This window comes from Periplaneta americana, chromosome 15 (genome assembly GCF_040183065.1).
Source record: "Periplaneta americana isolate PAMFEO1 chromosome 15, P.americana_PAMFEO1_priV1, whole genome shotgun sequence".
Taxonomy (NCBI): domain Eukaryota; kingdom Metazoa; phylum Arthropoda; class Insecta; order Blattodea; family Blattidae; genus Periplaneta; species Periplaneta americana.
Genome location: NC_091131.1, coordinates 64441933 through 64469313, shown reverse-complemented (window position 1 = coordinate 64469313; position 27381 = coordinate 64441933). Strand labels below are relative to the sequence as shown.

The window sequence follows — 27381 nt, the reverse complement described above, 5'->3', positions numbered from 1 at the left end:
AGCACAGAGCACGCTGGGACTAGCATCTCTTACCCGCTGAAAACTCAGTGCACTAGAGTGCACTGCGTAGCTGCTAGCGGGTATGCTCTCTATCTCTCCCTGTTGCACGACCGTGCACATGGGACAGCACCGCGTACCCATTGCACATTTCAGCGAGTGCTGACGACCACTGGCGTAGACTATCAGGAGATTAATATAAATGTCTGTACAAGCCAGGAGCTTAATTATTTCAGGGAACTGTGTAATATCTTAAAATCCATCCATAACCTTTCTTCGTTCAGCTGCGACGTAAGAAAAGAGATGCTGTGTTCCTCTTAAAATACCGAAACTCAGTTGCACAGAATTGTAATGTTGTAAGCAGACAGTTAATAGGAGAAGTAAAACTGTCTGTTGGTTATTGCAAATGATTCATCTGTTGCGTCAAAAATGACACTGTAGATTTGGATAAAGGAAATCTCTCCTGAAATTTTCACAATTCATCTAATTTCTGATAAGAATTCTCTCTCCACTAATAAGTAACTTCACGCTCATATTATCCCTATGCAATCGAAGTAAAATACTGTAATAATCGTCATCGAAATACTAGACTGTGAATTTGGCCGCCATTTTGCTTTACTAGACCTACTAATTACTGATATCTCCTTTAAGCGCTGGAATATGACCGGTTAGAGGTTAATATAGTTTTAACCTTCTGTTTAAACCTTAACTGAGGTCGATGCGCCATAAAAATTCTTAACTAGAAGTTATGTGGCGGTTTTAATAGGCGCAGTGGGTACACTAACCGACGTTGATGCACGTGGCCATTAGATTATTTTCTTCGTAAGTATGATTTAAGTTTTTCACAGTGTTCAATGTGTGCAGAATTTATGGGGTCTTGCGCCATATTGTAGACATATAAACACATCCAACGTTTCGAAATATGCATTGGAATCATCTCCGAGGAAAGCTGAATATGGAGCGTACTCTAGGCTGGTTACCAAGGACTATTCTGAAGTACTATTTCCGGACGGAGGCGATTTGTAGCTTTGAGACTATGTATTTTTCTACATATATATAGGCCTATATTACTAGGCGGAAAGAAAATACACAGCAAAGAAATTCTTCTCTCTTCTTTCTTTCCTTCCTTCTTTACTTCTTTCTTTCTTTTCTTTCCTTCTTTTTTCTTTCTTTCTTTCTCTCTTCTTTCTTTCCTTCCCTCTTTACTTCCTTCTTTATTTCCTTCTTTCTTCCCTTTTTTATTTCTTTCCTTTCTTCTTTCTCCATTTTTTCCTTCCTTTTTTCTTTCCTTCTTTCTTTATTTCTTTTCTTCTTCCTTTCTTACTTCTTTCTTTCTTTCTTTACTTCCTTATTTCTTCCTTTCCTTATTTTCCTTCCTTTTTTCCTTCTTTCTTTCCTTCTTTCTTTCCTTCTTTCTTTTTTTACTTCGTTCTTTCTTCCTTTCCTTCCTTCTTTATTTCCTTCTTTCTTTTCTTCTTTTTTCTTCCTTTCTTTCTTTCCTTTCTTCTTTCTTTTTTCTTTTCTTTCTTCTTTCTTTCCTTCTTTCTTTACTTTCTTCTTTCTTTCTTTTCTTCTTCCTTCCTTTCTTTCCTTTTTGTTTTCTTTCTTTCCTTCCTTCCTTCTTTCTTTCTTTCTTTCTCTCTTTCTTTACTTCCTTCTTTCTTCCTTTCCTTTTTCTTTCCTTCTTTTTTCTTTCCTTCCTTCTTTCTTTCCTTCTGTCTTTTTTTCTTTCCTTTTTGTTTCTTCCCTTTTTCTTTCTTTCCTTCTTTCTTTCCTTCTTTTTTCTTCCTTTTTTCTTTCCTTCTTTCTTCCTCTCCCTTTTTTATTTCTTTTTTCTTTCCTTCTTTCTTTCTTTCTTTCTTTACTTCCTTCTTTATTTTATTTTTTCTTTCTTACTACCTTTCTTTCCTTCCTTTGTTTTTTCTTTCCTTCTTTCTTTCTTTACTTTTTCTTTCTTCCTTTCCTTCCTTCTTTTTTTCCTTTTTCTTTCCTTTTTTTTCTTTCCTTCTTTCTCTTCTTTCTTTCTTTTCCTCTTCTCATTTTCTTTCTCTTTATGCCTGACAAATGTTGGATCCTGGCCTATTACTATTTCGTGCCTCCTTTAATTAAGCCTTGCCAGCATTCGTTTTCTGCCAGGTTTATAATTAAGAATACCAGAATCTTCACACCAAATATGATTTTACCAGTGAACTATATACATTACTTTTATTGTCCAAAAGTGGATACATTTTTTTAACCTCTAAGAAAGCCTTTAGTCTCCCTGACTATTTTGCTTGTGTGCCATTTCACCAATGGGATCTATGAACTCGTTGAATGTAAGCTCAAAAATAATTAACATCAATTTCCTCATAATAAAATATGCCAAATAAATTTACTTTTAAGGAATATCACTTCCTTAATTATACATTTTCATCTCTTTAAATTTCATTATGTTCATAAAAATACAATCATGTGTACTCAAACTACGTAATGCTAGTTGGCACTATCTAACTTAATCGTATTTGTAATAAAATATTTTCATTCTTTATGAATGTGAGTGAAATATATATGACGTAAGCAAATAGTATACGTTATTATCTTTATTTTATTATTAATTTACTTTTTCTAGTCGCGAGATAGTCTGATTAAATGTCACACGGAGTTTTTAATTTCTTTGAGTAAATGAAAATCTCTTGTGATATTACCTATGAAAATGAAACTTTTAAAATTATCAGGTAGAAAATTACTTGAAAAGCAGTTCAGGAAATATATACACTGTAAAGAGGATGTCAAGAAAAATGTTATTAGTGTGAATCCTTAGCCATACATGCTTCCAAAACGAAAAGAAATCTTCAAGGCTGTTGAAAAACACGCCATTGGCTCGTCTTTCCTTGATCCCAAAGGCCCGCTTCCACTTAGCGGAATCGAGTCGAACAGAATTTCTCTTCACGATGCATTTAAATGGAAGATAGCAGAAAGCGGCACATCGAATCGAATCGAGTAGAATTCATTAGTTAGAATATTTTATTCCACTGCCGGAACAGAATTTCTTGTTTCGGATATGATCTTAAGTTCTCGTGAAGCCTTCGTGGAAAACAAATGAACTTATACATTTTTGACATTGTAACTTTTTTATTGAAAGTTGTTGCTGAAATAATACGTATAAGGAAAATTACAACTTAATATGAACGAATAAAAAGTAATAAACTTTGTTCAGAATTACACGCTACTGTAAGACAAAATACAAAAAAGTATTTTGTAATAATTATGCCCGTGATAATGCGTGAAACGAAATGAGTAAATAAATGGAAGCATCAGATAAAAAATAAAATCCGAAGAACCGCAAAAGAACGGAATTTTATTTGAGCTCCTAGAAAATAATGGAATAAAGTCGAACATTTTCCATATGTAGGCCTATATTTAATTAAAAAAATCTTGAATCCAGAAGCTTATTTCCTTTTCTTGTTTTGCATATTTGTTCCCCCCCCCCCCCCGCCTCTTCATATAACTGTACTAAAGCTATTATGAGATCCATTTTAAACAGCAACACAAATCGGTTCGATTCGTTTCGATTCGATTCTGTTCGATTCCTCTAAGTGGAAGCAGGAAATTATAAAACGTCTTTGCAAGTAGGTCTTGGGTTTTCCTCATCTGCTATACTTCTATAGTTAAATACTACCAAGAAAAACATTCGAGATTCAACTTTCTTTCACACAGAAATTTGTATTGGCATAGCGAATGGGTTTTCCTCGTATCTATCGATACTCGAACATACAGTTTATACTTTACATAGATCATGTTATGTTGCTACTTATGAACTACATTTACAGTACAACGTATTCACCAGTAAGTAGAACGGTTATTCAAGTAGGCTACTGATAAAACTCAGAGTTTTACGCCATGATTCAAACATAAGTTTTTGTTTCGTAGGTATATTTTTAGATCACTTTTCCACTTGAATAAATATGGCTGTACAAACTTTCAGAGTATGCCATTAGAAAAGTCCAGGATAACAGAGAGGGTTTGGAATTTCACATGCTTGGCTATACGGATGTCGTGAATATGTTACGAGAAAATCCACAAACGATTAGGGAAAACACGGGACTTTTACTTGAAGCAAGTAAAGAGATAGGTTTGGAAGTAAATCCCGAAAAGACAATGTCTCGTGACCAGAATATTGTAGCCTACGAAATGGAAATATAAAAATTGGAAATTTATCCTTTGGAGAGATGGAAAAATTCAAATATCTTGGAGCAACAGTAACAAATATAAATGACACTCGAGAGGAAATTAAACGCAGAATTAATATGGGAAATGCCTATTATTATTCTGTTGAGAAGCTTTTTGTCATCCAGTCTGCTCTCCAAAAAGCTGAAAGTTAGAATTTATAAAACAGTTATGTTACCGGTTGTTCTGTATGGTTGTGAAACTTGGACTCTCACTTTGAGAGAGGAACAGATGTTAAGGGTGTTAGAGAATAAGATGCTTAGGACGATATTTGAGGCTAAGAAGGTTGAAGTTACAGGAGAATGGAGAAAGTTACACAACGCAGAACTGCACGCATTGTATTCTTCACCTGACATAATTAGGAACATCAAATCCAGACGTTTGAGATGGGCAGGGCATGTAGCACGTATGGGCGAATCCAGAAATGCTTATAAAGTGTTAATTGGTAGGCCGGTGGGAAAAATACCTTCTGGGAGGCCGAGACGTAGATGGGAGGATAATATAAAAATAAATTTGAGGGAGGTGGGATATGGTGGTAGAGACTGGATTAATCTTGCTCAGGGTAGGGACTAATGGCGGGCTTATGTGAGAGCGGGTTCCTTAAAAGCCATAAGTAAGCAAATACAAACTTTCAAGGAAAGATGGTGTCAACTTGAACTTGTGGTAGTTTCCTTTGTGAGCTCAGTAGAATAGAAGCATGTGTAAATAGCTACTACTCTGCGAACCAGATGAAGTCCCTCCTCATCCAATTCTTACGTGCCTTGTAAAATGATGTCGACAAATCGAAATAAAAAGTGAGAAAACGAGCCAAGGAAATTATTCATTCCTATTGTACTGCGAGCCAAGGCTCTGAGATGAACAGATTGGTTGTGGGGCAGATACCCTCCAGTACTTAGCTTGCCTCTGCCTTTCTTATTCCGCTATTGCCGTGTTATCGCCGTATCGGCATTCCATCTACTCTGCAATTTAAACAATCAAACGTCAGTCTTTCCGGCCTGCATGTTGCTAACGGAGCAATCATGGCGTTGGATACCCCTGCGAGCACTGGGTCGCCGTGTTGCGGTACCCTGACCTCCATCCGCGTGGGCAGCAGGTTCGAGTCCAGACTTCTTCCGCAGCAAACTCTGCTTAGATTAGTGCATTTAATCACACTAGGAGGAAGACTGGTAAACTTAGTATATTTTGATATAAATTATTTTTAGATCTGATCTTCAGAGAGCACGATATCAAGAAGAATTGATCGATTTATATATGAATACAACTTTCCGATTGGTTTTTGTCTTTTAAAACGTATCTGCTTGTTTCCGAAGCTTGTACGGTTGATCCGAAAGGGCTTCTTTGTAAACTGTTTGGACGGATTTAAACTTTCGTTGTGACGCTAGGAGTGGATTTCACACTCGTTATGACCATGGTAACGGGTCAGGCGTATCCGCAGTAGTGAGAAATATAAAAATATTTATTTATAATTTTGTATATTACTTATTTAAAACCTAATTTCACACAATGAGAAGAACGGTCGGATTGTAATGAAATTGCAGTTCAAAGCTCCACGAGACCAAACGGAAATTGTTTGTTGGGACATGTTTTTCGGAGCAATTCCTTTCTGTTGATCAGCATTCCACTAACACTCTGTAGTCACCTCGTTATCATCGTGCTATGAGCAAAAGTGGTCTTATAGAGTAACAGCATATTATATTCCTTCTTCTCAACATCGTGACCTCTTCAGGCCCGTTCCTTCTTGGTTTTCTTTTCGCTTCTCCGACGTTACTTTTTATTCTCGGTTTGCAGTGGAGCATTCTCTTAGACAGTGATCCTCAGCACTCTCTGAAATGGGTAACGGGTAAGCAGTGCATCGTAATATGCGACAGAAAGACGGAGAGAGCATGCCCGCCAGAAGCCACGGATGCACTATGGTGCAGTCTCTTACGCGCGGGTAAGAGATGCTAGCCCGAGGGTGCACTGTGCTGATGACCGCTGCTCTTAGATAATATTTTACTGTCATTTATCCTGCACAGATGCCAATTTCGCTTACTTAGTATTATGGAGTAATACTTCAGAAATAAATTACTTTCTAATCTATACAAATCAGAAAAAAATTTGTTCCACAAAAGTTTCTTACATAATTATACAGAGCGTTCAACTTAAAACAGGACTGCAGCATAATATGTTGGAAATGATGTCCTTCCGTTTCAATGCATTTGTCCACAACAGTTGCTTGGTTACTAATATTATGACGTAGGAATATAAGTTATTACTACTACAAACAAAATATACGAGTTACCGCTCGTTCCGCAAGGGTGACACCTAATCGAGCCATTACTGTCTGTAGAGCAAGATTCAAACTATCTGCCAACTTTGAACGTCCTAACCAAAACTTTATTTTTTTAAAAGAGTTATTTCTTGACTTAGATCATTGAAATTTTCCTGATTAATCCATAATCATGATCATAATATGCTGTTAAAATGTCAATACATTATCTCTTAAAATGTAGAAATTAGAAAATTCAGTAGCGCACCCCCTTAAATGTTATTTTAAGTGATGGTGCTTCATTTAATTGAGGATATTCCCTATTATTATTATTATTATTATTATTATTATTATTATTATTATTATTATTATTATTATTATTGTTATTATTATTATTATTATTATTATTATTGTTATTATTATTATTATAAATTATTGTTAGTATTAATTATTGGTATTATTATTAACTATATTTTTAATTAATAAGTTTATTATTGTCATTATTGAGTGTAATTAGTTACCACTGCCACTTATTTGTTACAAATGATATTTGCGATGTTTTATTCAACAAAAGTATTATTATTATTATTATTATTATTATTATTATTATTATTATTATTATTATTATTATTAGTAGTAGTAGTAGCAGTAGTAGTAGTAGTAGTAGCAGTAGTAGTAGTAGTAGTAGTAGTAGTAGTAGTAGTACGTTGGTGGTGGTGGTGGTGGTGGTGGTGGTGGTAGTAGTAGTAGTAGTAGCAGAAGTAGTAGCAATGGTTGAAGGTTGAAGTAGTAGAAGTGGTGGTGGTGGTGGTAGTTGTTGGTTGTATTAGTACATATTTTATTTAACAACGCTTTGAAGTGTAGAGGTAATAACCTCAAATTCAATCTGAGCAAGAAATGGCCTATGAAGTTTATCTGGAGCTCTCTACCAAGGATAGAGTTATTTTAGGTACGGTAAATAAAAAACACGAAACCTATAGCTCTGCTTGCCTCCCGGAGAAAGTCATGCTATTTTACATACCGGCATCGCCGGATGAAACGCCACTGCCACAAAATTTTTCTAAATTATTCCCAACAAATCTCTTCTTTTATTTCTTAACTGTTAATAAAAGCGGAATATTTTAATATCAAACGTACAATTATTGCACTTTTTAGTAGTACTACTTAATTGTTTAGTTTTAAATCTTAATCCCGGAGAGAGGATAATAGGAATACCCTATCCTCCCCTAAATGACACTTCTGTTCCTATTACACCTAATTATTTATTGTGTGACCAGCCAATTGAATTTAAGCAAGTCAAGACAGAAAGAACGCACCTCATGGTACTGTATTGCTAAAAGTTGGGAGTTGTTTATTGATGTGAAGCAGTCTCTCGAAGGTTTAGGGTTGAGACATGTTTGTTGTGGTATTATATAATTAACTTGCGTGAAACTGTATCTAACGTAATGTAATTTCATCCTCAGAGGCTGCCACTATTACCACGACATCTGACGGCTGGGTGCTAGTACCAATAACTACTCATCCGCCATCTGTGGATAGCACAGCGCAAACAGGTGAGATTGTTGAAAAGCATGTCTTATTTCTGTCATACATCAGATTCTGAAGAGAATGAATGGGGATCAACCTTTTATCATTTACGCAAATATGGCTTTCACTTAATTATTTTCGATTAGAATTCCTGTTACAGGAACAGACGGAAGCTTTAACAATAGCTTAAGTTGCTGATACTGGTTTCTAAGTAGTGTTCGAATTTTATTTGAGTTTTTGAAATTCAATAATAATAATAATAATAATAATAATAATAATAATAATAATAATAATAATAATAATAATAATAATAATAATAATAAATTATTATTATTATTATTATTATTATTATTATTATTATTACTCGTATTATTATTATTTATAGTTTTGAACAGTTTTTGTTTCTGATTACGTGTCTGTTCACATCGCTATAATATGTAATTAATTATATTCTTTGTACTCGTAGTTTTCAATATTTATTTATGAAGTATACTGCTGATACCAACATTATTGGGAGCAGTCAATTTTAATACTGTTCAGCATTTGTAGGTAGTGATTACTTTACGACGCATATTAATTGAACGTTTAAGAATGTTTTATTGAAATAAGAACAAGAAGACATTTTAATACTTCAACAGAAAACAGCCTGGACATCAAAACTAGCATTAGAAAGAGAACATGTTCGTGAAAAGAGAATGTCTTGTCATACATACATACTGTACGTACATGCATACATACATACATACATACATACATACATACATACACACACATGCATACATACATACATACATACACACATGCACACAGACACATACAGTACATACATACTTACATAAATAAATGTTCTGCCCAAGAGCAGGTATTTCACTGCAAACCCAGCTTTCTCCACTCTTTCTTATTTTCTGCCTTCCCCTTAGTCTCCGCATATGATCCACTTATCTTAATGTCGTCTATCATTTAATATCTTCTTCTGCTCCGAACTCTTCTCCCGTTCACCATTCCTTCCAGTGCATCCTTCAATAGAAAGTTTCTTCTCAGCCAGTGACCTAACCAATTCCTTTTATTCTTTCTGATCAGTTTCAACATCATTCTTTCTTCAGCCACTCTTTCCAACACAGCTTCGTTTCTTATTCTGTCTGTCCATTTCACACGCTCCATTCTTCTCCATACCCACATTTCAAATACTTCTATTCGCTTCTCTTCACTTCGTCGTGATGTCCACGTTTCTGTCCCGTACAATGCCACACTCCACACAAAGCACTTCACTAGTCTCTTCCTTAGTTATTTTTTCAGAAGTCCGCAGAAAATGGTCCTTTTTCTATTAAAAGTTTCATTTGCCATTGCTATCTTCCTTTTGACTTCCTGGCTGCACTCATGTTACTGCTTATAGTACATCCCAAGTATTTGAAGCTGTCCACTTGGTCTATTGCCTCATTTAGAATTCGCAAGTTTATCTTCTTTATTTTTCTTGCGAAAACCATGGTCTTTGTCTTGTTTGCATTTATCTTCATCCCATACTACTCACAGCTGTCATTTCTTGTATAAATATTCTTCACAATCTCGACATATTCGAAAATGTTAAATATCTGTGGAGGAAATTTTCATCATCATCATCATCATCATCATCATCATCATCATCATCATCATCATCATCATCAGCAGCAGCAGCAGCAGCAGCAGAAGCAGCAGCATCGTTGTCGTCAGCGTTACCTCATGAACTCTCTAGGACCCGGATATTGTTTCATCTCTATCTGATGCCCCTTTCTCTTTCTATTATTAAGTTGTCCAAAATTTCATTTGTACTTTCATTTTGTAGTATTAGATTTGGTTTTACAATGCTCTGTTCTTTTTTTCTGTTGGTGCCGACTCTTTTGTATATTTGATATTATCTCCAGTATTTCCGAGTTCTAATTCGTATTTTTTTTTTTGTCCTTTAATCGGCACTACCGTTTTTCATAAAAGTCTTACCTTCTATGTTTGTAGACGATATTTCTCTTTGAACAATGCACGTAGAATTTTCGTATTTTAAATGAATTGACCGAGAAGACGGCACTGAACATTAACTAATTTAAGGAACTGACTTATATCCGTTTTTAGTTGCATATTTTCCCCTGAAAGTAATAATACTAACCATTTCATATCTTCTGAAGTTTAATAAAAATATCTCTTTTTTTTCTATTCTACAAAATCCATATATTTTAGGCTTTCCATACTGTGAGTATAATGGTGCAGATCCTTTTATAATGTTTTTCACGCGACTTAGTCCATACGTTTAATCTTCTTCGTGGCTACAATATTTTGCCTGGGTGTACTAACAGCGACTGAGTCTTAACATTACAGCTAGGCAACCCTGCTTAAACACGAATGGCCCGTGTTATTCTGGACGGCTGAAAAGCCGCGACCTCCATGATCTAAATCTCATGAAAAGAGGCATAGTGGATCCGTATTAACCCCAAAACGGGTCTTTTTTTTAAGGGTCATGATCTCGGAAGTGTCCAACTTGGAGGACAAGGTAGCAAAATTATATTAGTACCGTTATAAGGTCCAGCCCACTACAGAAATACGCGCACATTATTAACTGATAACGACTAATAGAGATGGAACTAAAGAGAACCGAATATTTTCGATAGGGCCAGCACAAGCGGCCTGTGAATTTGTAGCAGAAATCATGTAGTTAATTCCATTCTGGATTTCAAGAAGAAATAAGTTATAAAGCAACGATGGAAGTTAGCTGTTGTGGCATGGACAGCGAGTATCATTGCACTTTCCCGTTCTTATAACGTACAACAATGCCGGTTGCTAGCTGGAACGGGTAATTGGATGGGAAATTATTGTTTTGCGAGAACTTGGCGATTCTATTTACCTTACAGTTGCAGTTCATTCAACGAAATAGCTAGATACTGAACTAGGAAATATATTTGTAACAGCATGCGAGATTGAAAACAAATTGTTTATTGAAAGTACGAACATTGTTTCTGGAGCGCAGCTAGAGAATACTTACTTTCGATAGACTATGGTCTGTGTACAAAAAAAAAAAAAAAAAGTCCATTATCAAATCACCTCTGCCGGAGGAGCTGAAATTTGTCCATCTAGAACATTTAATAAAATCCAACCTCTGAATGTGTGTATATTTCATATTTTTAGGTTTATAAAACATATTATTATAGTACCATCTACCACTACGTTATCAAAAAAGTTAATTTCAAGACAAAGTGCAGACAGAATTTTCAAATAGGTCTAATCATAATATATTGGTGTGATTCAAAATTACTGCTTCAATTGTGGATACAGTTGGAAATTGAAAGAAGAATGTAAGCGATTTGGTTTATTAGTACATAAAATAAAACAAATTATTTAAAATATAGTAACTATAATAGGAATCCTGAAAATGTACAAATTGATAATATGCAAATTAAATCAGTTTCAGTCTTTAAATATCCTGGTACTGAAGTAAATGGAAATAATACATTGGTGGAAGAAATTAAAGAAAGAATCTTTAATGGGAATGCCAATTTACCATTGTTTAGAAGCAGAGTTTAAGCTAGAAAATAAATAATTGATGCTAAAATGCACAAATGAAAATTAATAAGGTTTGCAGAAACGAAAAGTTATGTAATTTGTTTCTTCGAGTTTTATTACTTTCAATCTATCTTACCATGCTCTAGATATACTTATGAAAATAAATCATTAGACGTAGGTATGTTTAGAATCAATTACTGGTGAATGTACATCACATTAAAAGACATTATTTTATGGGCACTCTAAACATTTAATTTTTTTACGAGTAGACCCTTCAAGATTAATTTTTAGCAGAGTGCTAACTCTTTTTACTGAAAGGCGGTTTCTAATTACCTACAATTTTTACAAGATTCATGCAACTAAATCTCAGCTCACAATTTACAGTATGCGATGAATTGTATAAATCAATTAGAAGAAATTGTTCACTTAACTTGCTATCTTACATGAATTGTACCAACTCTTTGAAATCCATTCCTGAACATCTATTGTCCAATACCTTCTTGAACATTGCCCATGGCATTAGCATTTCATTTAAATTCAGATCCTCCAGAAGTGATTAGTTCATACACATCTCTGATTTCATTTTCTCCAGTACCATCTTAATTCCTGATGTCCAATGTGGTTGTCGCATTTTTGCACATTTACATTGAAATTTAATTGGATTTTTAGAAGTTGAGTAGCAAAATGCGACAAATGCAACTGTGGCTTAAACCCTGTTTATCCAAATCTGCAAAACTAAGACTATATAAAACTCTTATTCGACCTGTCGTGACATACGTAAGCGAAACCTAAATACTCAAAGAAACAATTACTTACTTACATACTGGCTTTTAAGGAACCCGGAGGTTCATTGCTGCTCTCACATAAGCCCGCCATTGGTTCCTATCCTGAGCAAGATTAATCTATTTTCTATCATCCTATCCCACCTCCCTCAAATCCATTTTAATATTATCTTCCCATCTACGTCTCGGCCTCCCTCAAGGTCTTTTTCCCTCCGGCCTCCCAACTAACACTCTATATCCATTTCTGGATTCGCCCATACGTGCTATATGCCCTGCCCATCTCAAACGTCTGGATTTAATGTTCCTAATTATGTCAGGTGAAGAATACAATGCGTGCAGTTCTGTGTTGTGTAACTTTCTCCATTCTCCTGTAACTTCATCCCTCTTAGTCCCAAATATTTTCCTAAGCACCTTATTCTCAAATACCCTTAACCCATGTTCCTCTCTCGAAGTGAGAGTCCAATTTTCACAACCATAAAGAACAACCGGTAATATAACTGTTTTATAAATTCTAACTTTCAGATTTTTTGACAGCAGATTGGATGATAAAAGCTTCTCAACCGAATAATAACAGGCATTTCCCATATTTATTCTGTGTTTAATTTCCTCCCGAGTATCATTTATATTTGTTACCGTTGCTCCCAGGTATTTGAATTTTTCCACCTCTTCAAAGAATAAATTTCCAATTTTTATATTTCCATTTCGTACAATATTCTGGTCACGAGATATAGTCATATACTTTGTCTTTTCGGGATTTATTTCCAAACCTATCTCTTTACTTGCTTCCAGTAAAATTCCCGTGTTTTCCCTAATCGTTTGTGGATTTTCTCCTAACATATTCACGTCATCCGCATAGACAAGCAGCTGATGTAACCTGTTCAATTCCAAACCCTCTCTGTTATCCTGGACTTTGCTAATGGCATACTCTAGAGCAAAGTAAAAAATTAAAGGTGATATTGCATCTCCTTGCTTTTGCCCTCAGTGAATTGGAAACGCACAAAGACAGAATTATTAAACAAAATTTACTAATTCTTGAAAGGAAAGTACTCAGAAGAATTTTTGGACCAAATAAAGAAGCAGATAATAATTAGAGAATGAAAACTAATAGCGAAATAAATAAGGTAATTAAAAATAAAAATATAATAGATTATATTAGATCACTCAGAATAGAATGGTTGGGGCACATAATAAGGATGGGTGACTAGAGACTGGTAAAAAAGTTATATAAATGGAAACCTATAGCAAGTAGAGCAGTCGGCAGACCTAAATTGAGATGGGGGGATGATGTGATTGATGACCTGGAGAAAATGAAAGTGACTAATTTGAAGGCAGCCAAAGATGGAAGTGTCTGGAAGAGGATTATTGAAAAGGCCAAAACTTTCAATTTTGAAATTCTGGTGCCTTAGGATGATGTTGATGAGTGTGGGTACAGACTCAGAAACAAAACTTGTGCCACCTGAATTTTCCAAGTTCCAGTTATAAAATATTGCGCAATCTTACTGAGCCATTCGATCCTCAAAACGTTGAAGCAGTGTGAAGAAAATGTCTTTCGAATAGCATTCTACGATGTTTCCTCTCTTTCACGAAAATGGAGGACACCAACAACCAAACGATCAAGAGCAGGAACAAGGAAGCAAGGTCGTACACCTCATTTATAAATTAGAAGGAACAAAAGACGAGCAGCGGTCGCGGTGTTGCCACACGGAAGATGTCCAGATAAAGTAGTTCCGGCTCAGGGCCGTCAGCCAGTTCTCCCAGATTCTCAGGAGTCAGTGACTGTAACTGGGGTTCAAATCTAGATGAACTAATGCAGAATTTATGGAAAATAAAAATAGTGACGGAATAATACCACTTTCACTGTAATAATCCTGCCATTCAAGATTGTATAGCTCGGAGATGTGTTGGCCGACGACAAGTTGAGAAATCACCCGTTTACAGAATGCATAGAATTATTCAAAAGTGAAGACACTTTTGAAATAGCTGAAACTTTGTTGCAAATAAGATTTAATTAAACAAAAAAACATTAATTTACAAAATAATGTGTTCAGTCTCACGGTACTTGTTTCTAATTACTTATTTATGTTGTAGCTTTTATTTAGAAACGTAAAAAATCGCAAGCATTCAAGTCATTCTCGTGCGAGTTACTACGTTTTTCTTCTCTGTAAATTTATTACTCTGTATAATGGTTTTTCTCTGTCGGCGCGATTTGCTCTTACTCAGCGTTGTTGGAAATATAATAGAGAATTTGGTAGCTTGAGGTCAGGATCTCGCAATTTGTCATCATTTCAGAAGCTTATTGCATTCGCAGACTGTAAATGTTACGTCAGGCCAAAATAAGTGGAACACGATATAAATAGGCCTACTGTAATAGTTTCAAGAAAGCAGCCCACAGAAAATTGATGAGAATTTTGTAAGTGTGCTTAAATAAGCCAGGCTCATGTCAGTAGATTTACTGGCATGTAAAGGAACTCCTGTGGGACGACATTCAGGCACACCGGCGACGCTGATATAACCTTGGCAGTTGCGAGCGTCGTTAAATAAAGCATAATTTACAATTTGATGAACATTTTGAATTTTGAATGTGAAATGGGAAACCTATCATAAGCTGGAATGTTCCTAGTCTCCACGATCGCCGGACGATTTCTGGTTGTGAGTATGTCTAGAAGAAAGGGTTTTATTCATCGCCCTTCTAAGAATTAAAGAAATCATTTGCTCAGAAAATCAGAACATTTCTGAAGTTTTCTTTTTTGTACTTTGTGCATAGGCTACTAATAACTAGTGAACAAAATGACTTTTACATTTTTTAACTCTATACAGGATGAATCGTAAGTAATGTCATTAATTTCAGGGGTCATTCTTTGAGATATTTGAAACAAAAAGTTTGAGCAATTTTTCTCGTTTTTTCTACCTTTTCGAGATAAAAATGTTTTATATAAAAATTTCATTGCATATTTTGGGGAAGCTACTGAATTAATTCCCAATATGCTCAGTCAATTTAAGAGAGCAGTGTATTATGATAATAGATTATTGAAAGAATTTTAGTTTTGTCCTTCAAATGTGCTGAAATTTTATCCGAACAAATGTACATTTTAAAATTTCTTTTCCTAGCGACAAATTATATTTGTTCGCTTTTGCGAAACTGAATCTCATTTTTTGTGAATTAAGTTGTGTCTTTATTTTAAGTGAAATTTATTTTTAAGAATTTATCGAATTCATAAATTATCTATTTTTTAAATAGTTTTATAAGACTCAATTGAACTTTATCAAACCATTTTTTCCTACGCAAGTATGAGTCTGCACGCATAAATGGAAATGGTATATTATATTACAATAATTTGCCTCTGCAAGTAGAATTTGTAACTGACATGTTTGTCTTAAGTTTTCCAATGAAATAATGGGCTGAGAGTTTCGTCATTTTCTGACTGGTCATCCTCGCCACATCACCACTTCATTTCTCCCTCTTCACTTCTAGCCTGCCTATGATAAATTGCCAATTGTCTTGGATCAACAATTATTAATACTAGTCTTCAGTAGGCCTATATATCTCTTCTGTTTAAGAGTTTAGTTGAATATTTAATTTTGAATTTAACTTTTATAATATCCCTTATATTGATTGTTTGTATTTATTACAATGTATCTGAAATTTTTGTAAACTGTGTAGATTTCTTGGTGTTATTGAAATTGAACTCGTATTTAACTTAATTTTGTGTCGAGATGGAAGTTGGATTCGAAATTGATTTAATCTTGTGTCGAGTTAAAAATTGAATTCACAGTTAGTTTATTCTTGTACCGAGATTGGCGTTACACTCACAGTTACCTTAATCTTGTATACCGAAATCTAATTTGAACTCAAAGTTAACTTAATCTTTTATCGAGATCTAAGTTAAACTAACAATTAACTTAATCTTGTACCGGGATCAAAGTTAAACTCTCAGTTAATTTAATCCTGTATTCTTGTTCCGAGATCAAATTTGAACTCACAGTTAACTTAATATTTTGCTTAGATCGAAGTTGAACTCACAGCTAACTAAATCTTATGCCGAGATCGAAGTTGAAGCCACAATTAACTTAATCTTGTGGCGAGATCTAAGTTAAACTCACAACTTATTCGTGTACCCAGATCTAAGTTAAACTTACAATTAACTTACTCTTGTGCCTAGGTCGAAGTTGAAATCATAGTTAACTTAATATTTTGCCGAGATCGAAGTTGAACTCATATTTAATTTAATCTTGTATCGAGACTGGAGTTGAACTCACAGTTAACTTAATTTTGTGCCGAGTTAGAAATTGAATTCACAGTTAATTTAATTTTTTTTTTTTTTTTTTTTTGCCGAGGTGGAAGTTGAACTAAAAGTTAACTTATTCTTATACTGAGATCAAACTTGAACTCACAATAATTAATTAATATAATCTTTTGCTGAAATCGAAGTTGAGTTCCTTGTTAGCTTAATATTTTGCAGAGGCCGAAGTTAATCTCACAGTTTACTTAAATATTGTGGTCGCAATCTGTACCGCATTATGTTTCACTTTCATGAATCGAATGACCATTTATTATTTCCCATTTGTCTAAGTAGTCATATGTTGTTAAATTTGGATAATTTGTCTACTTGAAACCACTTTTTAATGATGAATTAATGAAATGAACCTTAAATTTTGGCAGAGTTATATTTTATACATCTTGATTACACAACTTTTAACACTGTATCACTTCGGACTATGTATTTTATGGCTTTCTCGTGTTAAATTCTATCGTACCTGGTTTACATGTTTTTGGCGCCTCTTGTTTTGTTTCCTTGTGGGGGTGTGTTTAGTAGTGTAATGTGGAGTCAAAGAGTGTGTGTGTTCTGAAATTGAGTTGTGTGTTGAGAATTTCATTAGGGTGTGTTTTTGTGTGTCTGTATATTTCATATTGTTCTAGTGTGTTTAATTTCTGGCTTTTTGGTTGGATGTGTAGAATTTCCATGTCTTTGTTGTTGTCTCTGTAAGTGTGGTCAGCATTTGTGATGTGTTCTGCATATGTGGAAGTGTTTTGTAATTTTGTTATGGCTGTGATGTGTTCTTTGTAACGTACATTTTATTTTACTCTAAAAGATAACATAATAACTTAATAATTGTTATTTTATTACAATATAAACTTTTAGGACATTATGGTAGCAACATTATGCAACTTACAGGCCACCGTAAAATATGCCTTCTTTTGGCGTGTTGTTCGTACCACGTTTAATAGATTTTGTTGCACGTTCTATTGTGTCGCTTTTGTATTCAGCAGTTGTGCATTTCGTGCCATTATGAAGCAATTTCTCACAGGCAATTTGTTTGTGTGACAGGGACGTCGACCCCTGCGATTTCAGACATGCCGCCAGATGTCACCACCACCACTACTGTTGGAGCGGCGGCGGCGGCGGCGGCGGCGACGACGACGACGACGACGACGACAACACCAACAACAATGACACAACTACCGCTAATAACAACTACAACAACTATGACGACAACAGCTACGTCGTCGCCACCAGAGGTAGCGAGCACGGGCACCGATGAGATAGACCTCAACATGACAGACTTCAGACAAGGTGAGTCGATGGGTTATCATGGCAAGTCGTTGTGATGGGCGGTTTTAAGATGAAGTAATTCTGAGAGGACAAGTTGCCACTCAAGGGGTTGTGGTAGATGAGTTACAATGGCAATTGGTTATGAATAGACTTGAAAGTAGTTGCGACTGGACGGGTTGTTGTAGTAATTAGTTACAGATGGATAGTTATTGTGAATGAACGAGTTGTCACGACAAGCGCTTGTGAGTGAACAGGTTACCACGAAGTGTGAAGTTGAGTGGATGGGTTGCCGCACGTGTTGTCACAAAAGTGATTGTGAGTGGACGGGTTACCATGAAAGTAATTGTGAGTGGACGGTTATCAAGGGAATGCCTATGTGTGAACGGATTGCCAAGTGAATGGCTGTTTATGAGTGGACATGTTGTCATAGGAGTGGTTGTAAGTGGATGAGTTGTCAAAGAAGTGGTTGTCTGTGAGTGGACAGGTTGCTAGAGGAGTGAGTGGATGGGTTGCCAAGTAAATGGCTGTCAGTGAGTGGACGAGTTGTCAGTGGAGTGGTTGTAAGTGAACGAGTTGTCACGGAAGTGATTCTGAATGAAAGAGTTGTCAAGATAGCAAGGTTTATTCAAATTTTTATATTTACTCAAAGTTTATTTAAATTTTGGTTTACATGTTATGATACAAGTTGTGAATAAATGGGTTGCCAGGCCAAATGGTTTTTAATGGACGGGTTGCCAGGGCTAGTGGTTATAAATGAACGGGTCACCAGAGCTAATGATTGTAAATGGTGGACGGATTACCAGGATAAGTGGTTGTGAATGGAGAGGTTGCCAGAGATAATTGTTGTAATTAGACGGGTTGTCAGAGCAAGTGGGTGTGACTGGAGAGGTTGTGAATAGACGGGTTTGCAGGACAAATGATTGTGAATGGAGAGGTTGCCGAGGCTATTGGCTGTGATTGGACGGTTTGCTAGAGCAAGTGGGTGTGAATGGGAAGGTTGCCAGTGCTAGTGATTGTAAATAGACGATTTGCTAGAGCAATTAGTGATTGTAAATGGAGAGATTGCCAGGGGTAGTGATTGTAATTGGACGGTTTGCCAGAGTAGTGTTGTAAGTGGAGAAATTGCCAGGGATATTGATTGTAATTGGACGGTTTTCCAGAGCAACTGGTTGTAAATTGAGAGTTTCCAGGGCTAGTAATTGCAGCCTACATAATTGGATGATGTGCCAGAGCAAGTGGTTGTAAATGGAGAGGTTTCCAGGATTAGTGATTGTAATTCGACGGTTTACCAGAGCAAGTAGTTGTAAATGGAAACGTTTTCAGGGCTTGTGATTGTAATTCGGCCTTTAGCCAGAGCAAGTGGTTGTAAATAGAGTCCGGGGCTAGCAAGTTGTGCATGAATGGGTTGCCACGGATTGTCGTTGTGAATGGATGGGTTGCCACGGCGCGCGTATAAATGTGTGTGGATGCTGACCCGTGAGCTTCTCGTGCTGCTTTACCTCCCTCTCTCTCTCTCTCTGCACATGTCCAAACAGTATCCATATTATAAATTGCCGATATTTGCGTCGCGCTCCAGCCGTCTTGGAAGCACTGCAGCTGCATCGAACCCGGGTCTAGTAGCATTGACCTCAGCTCTTGGTTGCAAGGCTGACCGCCAGATGGCAGAGTATCTCTAAGATCACGGCACCCATTGTGATTGCACTATCGTCGGTCAAACCAAGCGCAGAGTTGTCCATAACCAGTGAACATAATTGGTGAATCTGACTGAGATTTTTTCCTAAGGCAAAATGCCAGATAAGTAACTAAAAATAGAAGTGATTACTAACCCCGATTTTCATCCAATCATCATCACATTATCATAATATTTAACAATCCGAATTGGCCACCGGCTCGGTCGACTGAGACGCTTGCGTGCTGATCCGAAGTTTCGCTTGGGCGTGGGTTCGATTCCCGCTTGGGCTGATTACCTGATTGAATTTTTTCCGAGGTTTTCCCCAACCGTAAGGTAAACTATGGTGAATTCTTCGGCCTCATCGCGCCAAATTCCATCTCGCTATCACCAATTCCATCGACGCTAAATAACCTAATAGTTGATACAGCGTCGTTAAATAACCAACTAAAAAAAAAAAAACAAAATGCAGAGTTACTTCTATTTCTCAGCAAGAGAGTAGAAATTTATTCGCCTGTCCTAAGGATAGGTATTTAGTCTGTGTTCTCTTCCGCATTTCTGTGCAAGTCAGAGATAACCTAGTTATGATTAATTTCCACTTGTCAAATGATCCTGAATTTGGAAGTTGTTGATGGTAATGAAAATACAAATAAATAAATAAATAAATAAATAAATAAATAAATAAATAAATAAATAAATAAATAAATAAACAAACAAACAAACAAACAAACAAACAAACAAACAAACAAACAAACAAACAAACAAACAAACAAACAAACAAACAAACAAACAAACAAACAAACAAACAAACAAACAAACAAATAAATAAATAAATAAATAAATAAATAAATAAATAAATAAATAAATAAATAAATAAATAAATAAATAAATAAATGAGTAAGTAAGTAAGTAAGTAAATAAATGATTGAGTAAACGAGTAAACAGACAGATAAATAAACAGACAAACAAATAAATAAATAAACAGACAAATAAACAAATAAATAAGTAAATGAATGAATCAACGAACGAACAAACGACCGACCAACCGAACGACCGAGTGAATAAGTAAATAAATGTAATTTAATAAGTAAATATAAATAGTTAAAAAATAAACAACATAAATGTATACATCAATGAATAAGTATTAAATACATTTATTAGCAACAAGTAAGTAAATAAGAATTAAGTAAAAAATTAGCATTGAAGTAAAAAAAAAAACAAATAAAACTAGAGTTTGGAGTTCTTGCACAAACATATGAGACTTCGCTTGGCTTGGCTTTTACGTGGGCTGGACCAGGACGGAGGCACTGTTTGTCCCATTGTGCGCCCTTATTTGCCCAAGTCCGATAGGTGGTCTGGGTGGAATTCGTGGACCCGACGCTGACAGGTCGTCATCCTGCCTCAGCTCCTGATAGAGCCAGGTCCCGTCCGCATACGAGTAGTCTAATGAATCCTAGGGACCACAAGCCCTTCCTTTATCAGCATCGGATACCGGTACTACCCCCACGACTTCATCCCAACCTATTTTTACCATTGCGGATGATAGATGAAATGAGGGGAGTGGAGAGTGTTGGTGGAATGATAGAGGGAAACGGTAGTACCCCGAGAAAAACCCTCTGCAACGTCTGATTTAATCACCACAAATTTCATCACAATCTGGTCCGGGATTGAACCCGGGCCGCACATATGGAAGGGCAGCACGCTAGCACTGTAGCCATAGACGCGGCCATACACTTGAGTAAATGTGGAATGTTTTCTACTAACCTTTATTATACACTTGATTTCTGATGTGAAATTATTTACTTTAAGCATGGATGTTATATGACACTGTGTAGTTACCCAAGAAGCTTACACCTGCGGTGACTGAGCGGCTTAGACTATCAGCTTGTCTTGTAGGCGTTCAGGGTTCGAGTCCAGGTAAGGCCTGGAATTTTTCATTGAAGAATCTGCGGCCTCGTGACACTAGTGGCGAATAATAATAATAATAATAATAATAATAATAATAATAATAATAATAATAATAATAATAATAATAATAATAATAATATTTTATTGCCAGAACAAAGATACATATTGATTGTTTATATAAAAACTCTCTAGCGCCCCCAGAAAAAGATACATACTCGTGCTCAGGGGACATTCCACATAAGTTAATGTTAAGACATTTTATTAAATAACAGAGTAAAAAGTAATAAAAGAAAAAAGAAGAAAAAACACATGTCACAGTAATTAAACTTTAAATTTTTTTCTGAATAGTTTTTTTAACATTTTCTGTTTGTGAGGGTGCTATGGGTTTATCTGTTTTGGTTTCTATAATTCGTAGATTAAAAATATAATATATGGGAATCAAAATCTTTGTGATAATAATCCTCTTATTGTACATACAATAATTGTTTGAAGTCAACAGCAATTTTTAATAGACTTTTTGAAATAAGGAGCATTAGCAAATTGTATGTTTGGGAATTTATCTATTATCATGTTATAAAGCCTTGGACCGAAGTTGTTACTGTGATTATATGCTACACTTGTAGTACATTTAAGAACTGTCAAGCATATGGTGTCTGATCTTTAAGTGATGAAGTGACAGTTTGGATTCTTGGATCCTTCTCAACGTTAGGCGTCATCAATTCTTCCATACTAATCCCCTGTCGCCGACTGACGATACGCGGATGAGGGACGAGTGGGGTAGCCTGCACGGAACCTGAATATTCTGCGGACCACTGCGTAGTTAACTGGTGTAAGATGGATCAGCGTAAAAGTTCACTCAGATGGACGTATCGCTAGAGCTCGACCTCCTCTTTAGGATGATGGTGAGAATGATGGTACATAAAAAGTTCTTTCAGTGACATCGCCGTAGTCCCTGCAGTCCCTAGTAGAGCCTGTCTATTGTTTTTTATTTTTTTATTTATTTTTTACTTTACTATATAACGACGCTGTATCAACTACGAGGTTATTTAGTGTCGATGGAATTGGTGATAGCGAATGATATTTAGCGAGATGAGACCGAGGATTCGCCATAGATTACCTGACATTTGCCTTACGATTGGAAAAAAACTCAACCAGGTAATTCGGGAATCGAACCCAACCCAAATGCAACTCCGGATCGGCAGGCAAGATCCTTAGCCGACTGAGCTACGTCGATGTCCCTCTCTATTATTATCTATTAGTCTCCCTTCAGGGAAGGGCGCGGACTGGGACTGTCCTCGCACTCAGGCCGCTCGGATGGGCCCATTGTACTGCTCGGGATGGAATTGTGTGCATTCTCTACCGTATCCTGCGCTACAGATTCCCCTGGGCGTCGCGTCCGAACTCCCTTACTGCCTACATGATCCCTTATCATTCTTCGTAGGCCTTACCGCGGTCCCTCATTCCCGGTCCTACGAGTTAAAGCTGGTTCACAATAAACCGGGAACGGAAACGACAACGAGAACGGGGACGGAAACATTGTTAAAAGAAATGTATTTAAATGTGAGCATTCACAATTAATGCTCACATTTAAATATATTTATTTTAACAATATTTCCGTCCTCGTTCTCGTTGTCGTTTCCGTTCCCGGTTTATTCTGAACCATACTTTACCACGAGACCAGTGAAGAGCCCACGGTACATAGCACTACCACCAACAAGGAACGACAATATATCCACGGGGTCCAAGTTCGGTGGCAGACCGCAGCCGACTTTACATCGGAGCAAGGCCGAAACCTAGGAAAGAAACGGAGGTGATTAAAGAGGGAAAGTGTAATTATGAAGGCGAAATGATTCCGACGTCCAGTACCGAAAAGTTACCCAGCAATTCTGCTTGAATTGGTTGAGAGGAAACTTCGGAAAAAACCTCAACCAGGTAACTTGTCCCAACAAGGATTTGAACCCGGGCTCACTCGTTTCGTTGTTAGACATGCTAACCATTACTCCACAGCAGTGGACTAGGAAACTCTTCGAGATTTCTCCAGCTAATGAATTTTATTTCGATTTCTTACCCTTACTAGTAATCAAAACTGATATTACTTTGCAGGATAGAAGAAAGAGACGACTTGGTGTGTTCACTTGGGATCGACAAAGATAGTTGTTGTTTAGTCAACTTTCCAAAGACAGGTTTGAACCTCATAAGTAACATCGAAAAAGCATCACTCATGAGGCAACTAGGCCAGAAGATAATGGGGTAGGGTGGCCATTTCCTTTCCTCCTCCAATGCATACATCGCCGATTAGCTACATATTGCATAATCAGACTTCAGATTCAAATTCAAATTCAAATTCAAATTTATTCACAATTTACATTTGAAATGATACATATGAATATATACCCGAAATGAGCATATGCCGTGCTCGGGTACAGTCCAGTAGTCTACATAAATTTTAAAGAGATCAATAATAAACTTGATGTTAGAAATAATAGTAATAATAATAATAATAATAATAATAATAATAATAATAATAATAATAAAACAAAAATATTTATAACAATAAAATAAATACTAAGACGGATAAAATAAAATATAAAACCACTAGCGAGAGTTAACACAACTTAAATAAGCATATAATAACCAGAAAAAAATGACGAACTCGAAAATCAACAGAAAAGTTCGATGTATCGCAGACGACAGCAACCGCCGTATTGACATTGTGTTATGCATTAATGGTAGTAGGGGGGCCGAAGGTCTACGTAACTGCCGTTCTCTTCGAATCTTCTCATACAATCATGGGAAGTTAATGCTGAAAAACAAAATGTCTACGAGTCAAAACCGTTCATTATTACCAGGATAAATACAAATAATACTGAAATATATTAATCAAGTTTCAGAAGCATTTAAACAATAGTTCTTCCTCTGACACATATCGCCAAGTGAGATGTATTGCCTGACAGATGTACATATCAGCCAGAACCTCGATCAGAGGTAGCAGAAAGACTAATTGCGGGAAATAACGCCACTGTGCCTAATATTCAACCTTTACCTTACGTTTTCATCCCGATCACTCATTCACACGTAAGATGAAAAGAAAGTATTCACTCGAACAGTATTTAACTCGTAACCTCTGCAAGGAACAAGATAATTCACTAGGTGCCAGAAGTAGCTGTTTGGGTTCATTGTCTTCGTTTCAGAGTGACGAGCTCTGCCGGGGGATTTTAAGAACATGTTGATGTGTTCACAGTGGCGTGTGATTCCGTGTAAGTCGCGCTTTTGTTTTGCTTCTGCGTGAGATGTTCACTTCATAAAAACTGGACTTCAGCACCAAGCCCTGTTAGCTGTTAACTCGCGGTTATTGTTTTTTCACATTAGGGACTAAAACAGTCTCCACTCTTACCGATAGCGATTCAATTTCGTGTTGCATGTTCATTTTCCAAGCGTCGGTGGTGATATGCAGATTGGAAGTAATATAAATGTGTAGATTTTAACAGCTTATTCCTTGGATAAAGTACAAAAAAAATTTCTAATACGATATTAGTCCCAAATAAATACTGTTTTACTCGATGAGTATTACCTGTATTGTAATTTTTACTCAAATATTTAAAGAACAGATAAGGAATGATTTACGTAGTTATCTCTTTGTAGTTTTTTAAATAAAATGAAGGTTGAAAATTAAATAAAAAAATTAACACGTATTGTAATTTCCTACCTAACCTAACCTAACCTAACCTAACCTAACCTAACCTAGCCTGTAATATTATATATACTTGCGTATCTAATATTATTATCTGGAATAATTTTATCGTGGAACATTTAAGTGAACACCTATTCGAAAAAAAAAAAAAATTCTGTAATACTCTACACGCATCTTGCACCTTAGCCAACCGCATGGATGTAACTCGCAATTACTATTGCTTCTTAGTGGAAGTGGGCTGATGCGGCTCGCATCATAGCATAAAGGACGCAAATTAAATACGTAACTAGTAATAATGCAACATGTAATTTATTTCATGCATATCATAACCTACAAACATCCAAGCCCATATGGACCAAGATTGTACAATCAATTTATTAAAATAAATTCACAATTAAGTAACCTTAATAATAACATTTGAGTAAGAGAATTGAAATAATATTATATTCGTTTAAATTGAACCTGTACATTATTTCACTTTTTTCTACGATAGCGTGTAAAGTTGCATTTTACTCACTGTTGTCAGTGCGTAAAGTGAGCCTTTAACACAGTAGTGAGTAAAAAAGTAAGTAATCACTTTACGCACTGCTATTTATTTTACGCACTCCCAAATAAAATGCAATATTCAATGTACAAACTTCATTCAGTAAAAATTAATGCATTACCTCGATGTTTCATTACTTAAATATTACAGTAACACAAAAAAGTCACAAATTTAACATTCATATTTACATTTTAGCCCGTATTATTCTGAAGTTATATCTGTAGTACTCATTGCAACAAGATTTAACATTCAACTTCTCATAACCGCTTTGTTGATTATATGCTAGTTTAGACAGTCATGAAATTGTGATCATGAATAAAACAGGCTGTAATTCTTAATGGTTCTGAGTTTAGACGGCGTGAAATCGTGAATAACCTCTCAAACTTAAAATATTTATATTTGATGTAAACTTGTGCTATCGTAGAAAAAACATTGTATGGTATGCTTTCGTAAAGTTATCTTTTTGGCCCTCATGTGTTTGTAAAACTTGGCTTCACCTCGTTTCATAGACTTTATACTTGTATCAAGAAAGAAAACCTTTACGAACTTGTATTATAGATAATTATTTTGGTATAGATATTTTTCCTTATCCTTTTTTTTTTTTGCTAGTGCATTTTTTCAGTTTCTGTTTACAATGATTTAATTACATCACTTAATTTATAGTATTATATTATGTAACGGGAACTGCCCCAAGCAAGAGTATTTGCTCTTTTGTGTGTAAACTGGACATTTTAAATATGTTTATGCAATTTATAAATTTCAATTTCAATAAATTCACTACAATCACACAAAATCGTAAATGTATGGTGTCCTTGCATTTTAATAAGGCTGTTACGTCTCTTAATTCAAGACCTCGACGTCGTTCAACTCCGTGTTAACCGGAATCTCGGTGATTGGCAGTCATTGCGAAATTCTACTCGTAACTCGTAATTTTACCTTTAAGTTAAAGGAGGCATTTAGTATTTCATCAAGGGAATGTAGTTTTAATCAATCCTGGATCTAAATATCACTATGCAGAATTATATCATCATGCGAACTGCAGTAGAATAGACAAACAACTATTTTTCATGTTTTTCGACAATATGTCCCGTTTGATTGACATGCAAACTACGATATTTCCATAACTAATAATTGTGAGGCGTTCGCTTCTGTGCTTAAATTCATCAGTATAACACTTACTAAGCGGCCGGTAGCTCAGTTGGTAAAGCAGCTGGCTAATGAAAGATTCCTAAATCCAATCCTGAGTAGTAACAGGATTTTCTCGTTGCCAAAACTTCCAGGACGGTCCCAAGGTTCACTCAGTCTCTTATCAAATTGAGTACCGGGGATTTCCTGGAGGTTAAAGGTGATCGGAGCGTGGTGCAGCCGGCGAACCTGAATTGCGTGCGAAAAAAAGAAAAAAACCGAATTGCATGCCACAGTGTACTAAGAGGTATCAGAATTGCGTGCCGTCACGTTCGTAGGTATAAATTTAAGAACAGCATTTTCTTCCAATTTTTCAGACTTAGGATTGACAGTTGCAGTTTCTCGAAGCTGAAAGTGGTATCGTTAAAAATGCTACATATATTGGTATATAATATCGTTATTTCACAGTTTTGTAATTCCGTTATTATATTGAAAATTGTAAAAAAAAAAAATGCTGCATTATATTGATATGGTAAAAAAAATGTGATTTTAAGTAAAACTGCTATGAATAAAAATGTAATTTTAAGTTTTTGGCAAAAACCGGTAACAT

General features: G+C 35.8%; 1 protein-coding gene across 2 annotated transcripts in view; it reads left to right on the top strand.

The window, feature by feature from the left end:
* The window catches only part of Np (serine protease notopleural), a 131787-nt gene that overhangs the window by 91764 nt on the left and 12642 nt on the right, over positions 1 to 27381 (top strand). For both annotated transcript variants that reach the window (XM_069847424.1, XM_069847423.1), the window contains exons 4-5: positions 7915 to 8004; positions 17610 to 17855. In XM_069847424.1, coding sequence (XP_069703525.1) covers positions 7915 to 8004; positions 17610 to 17855 — 336 coding nt within the window. The remainder of the gene's footprint in view (positions 1 to 7914; positions 8005 to 17609; positions 17856 to 27381) is intronic.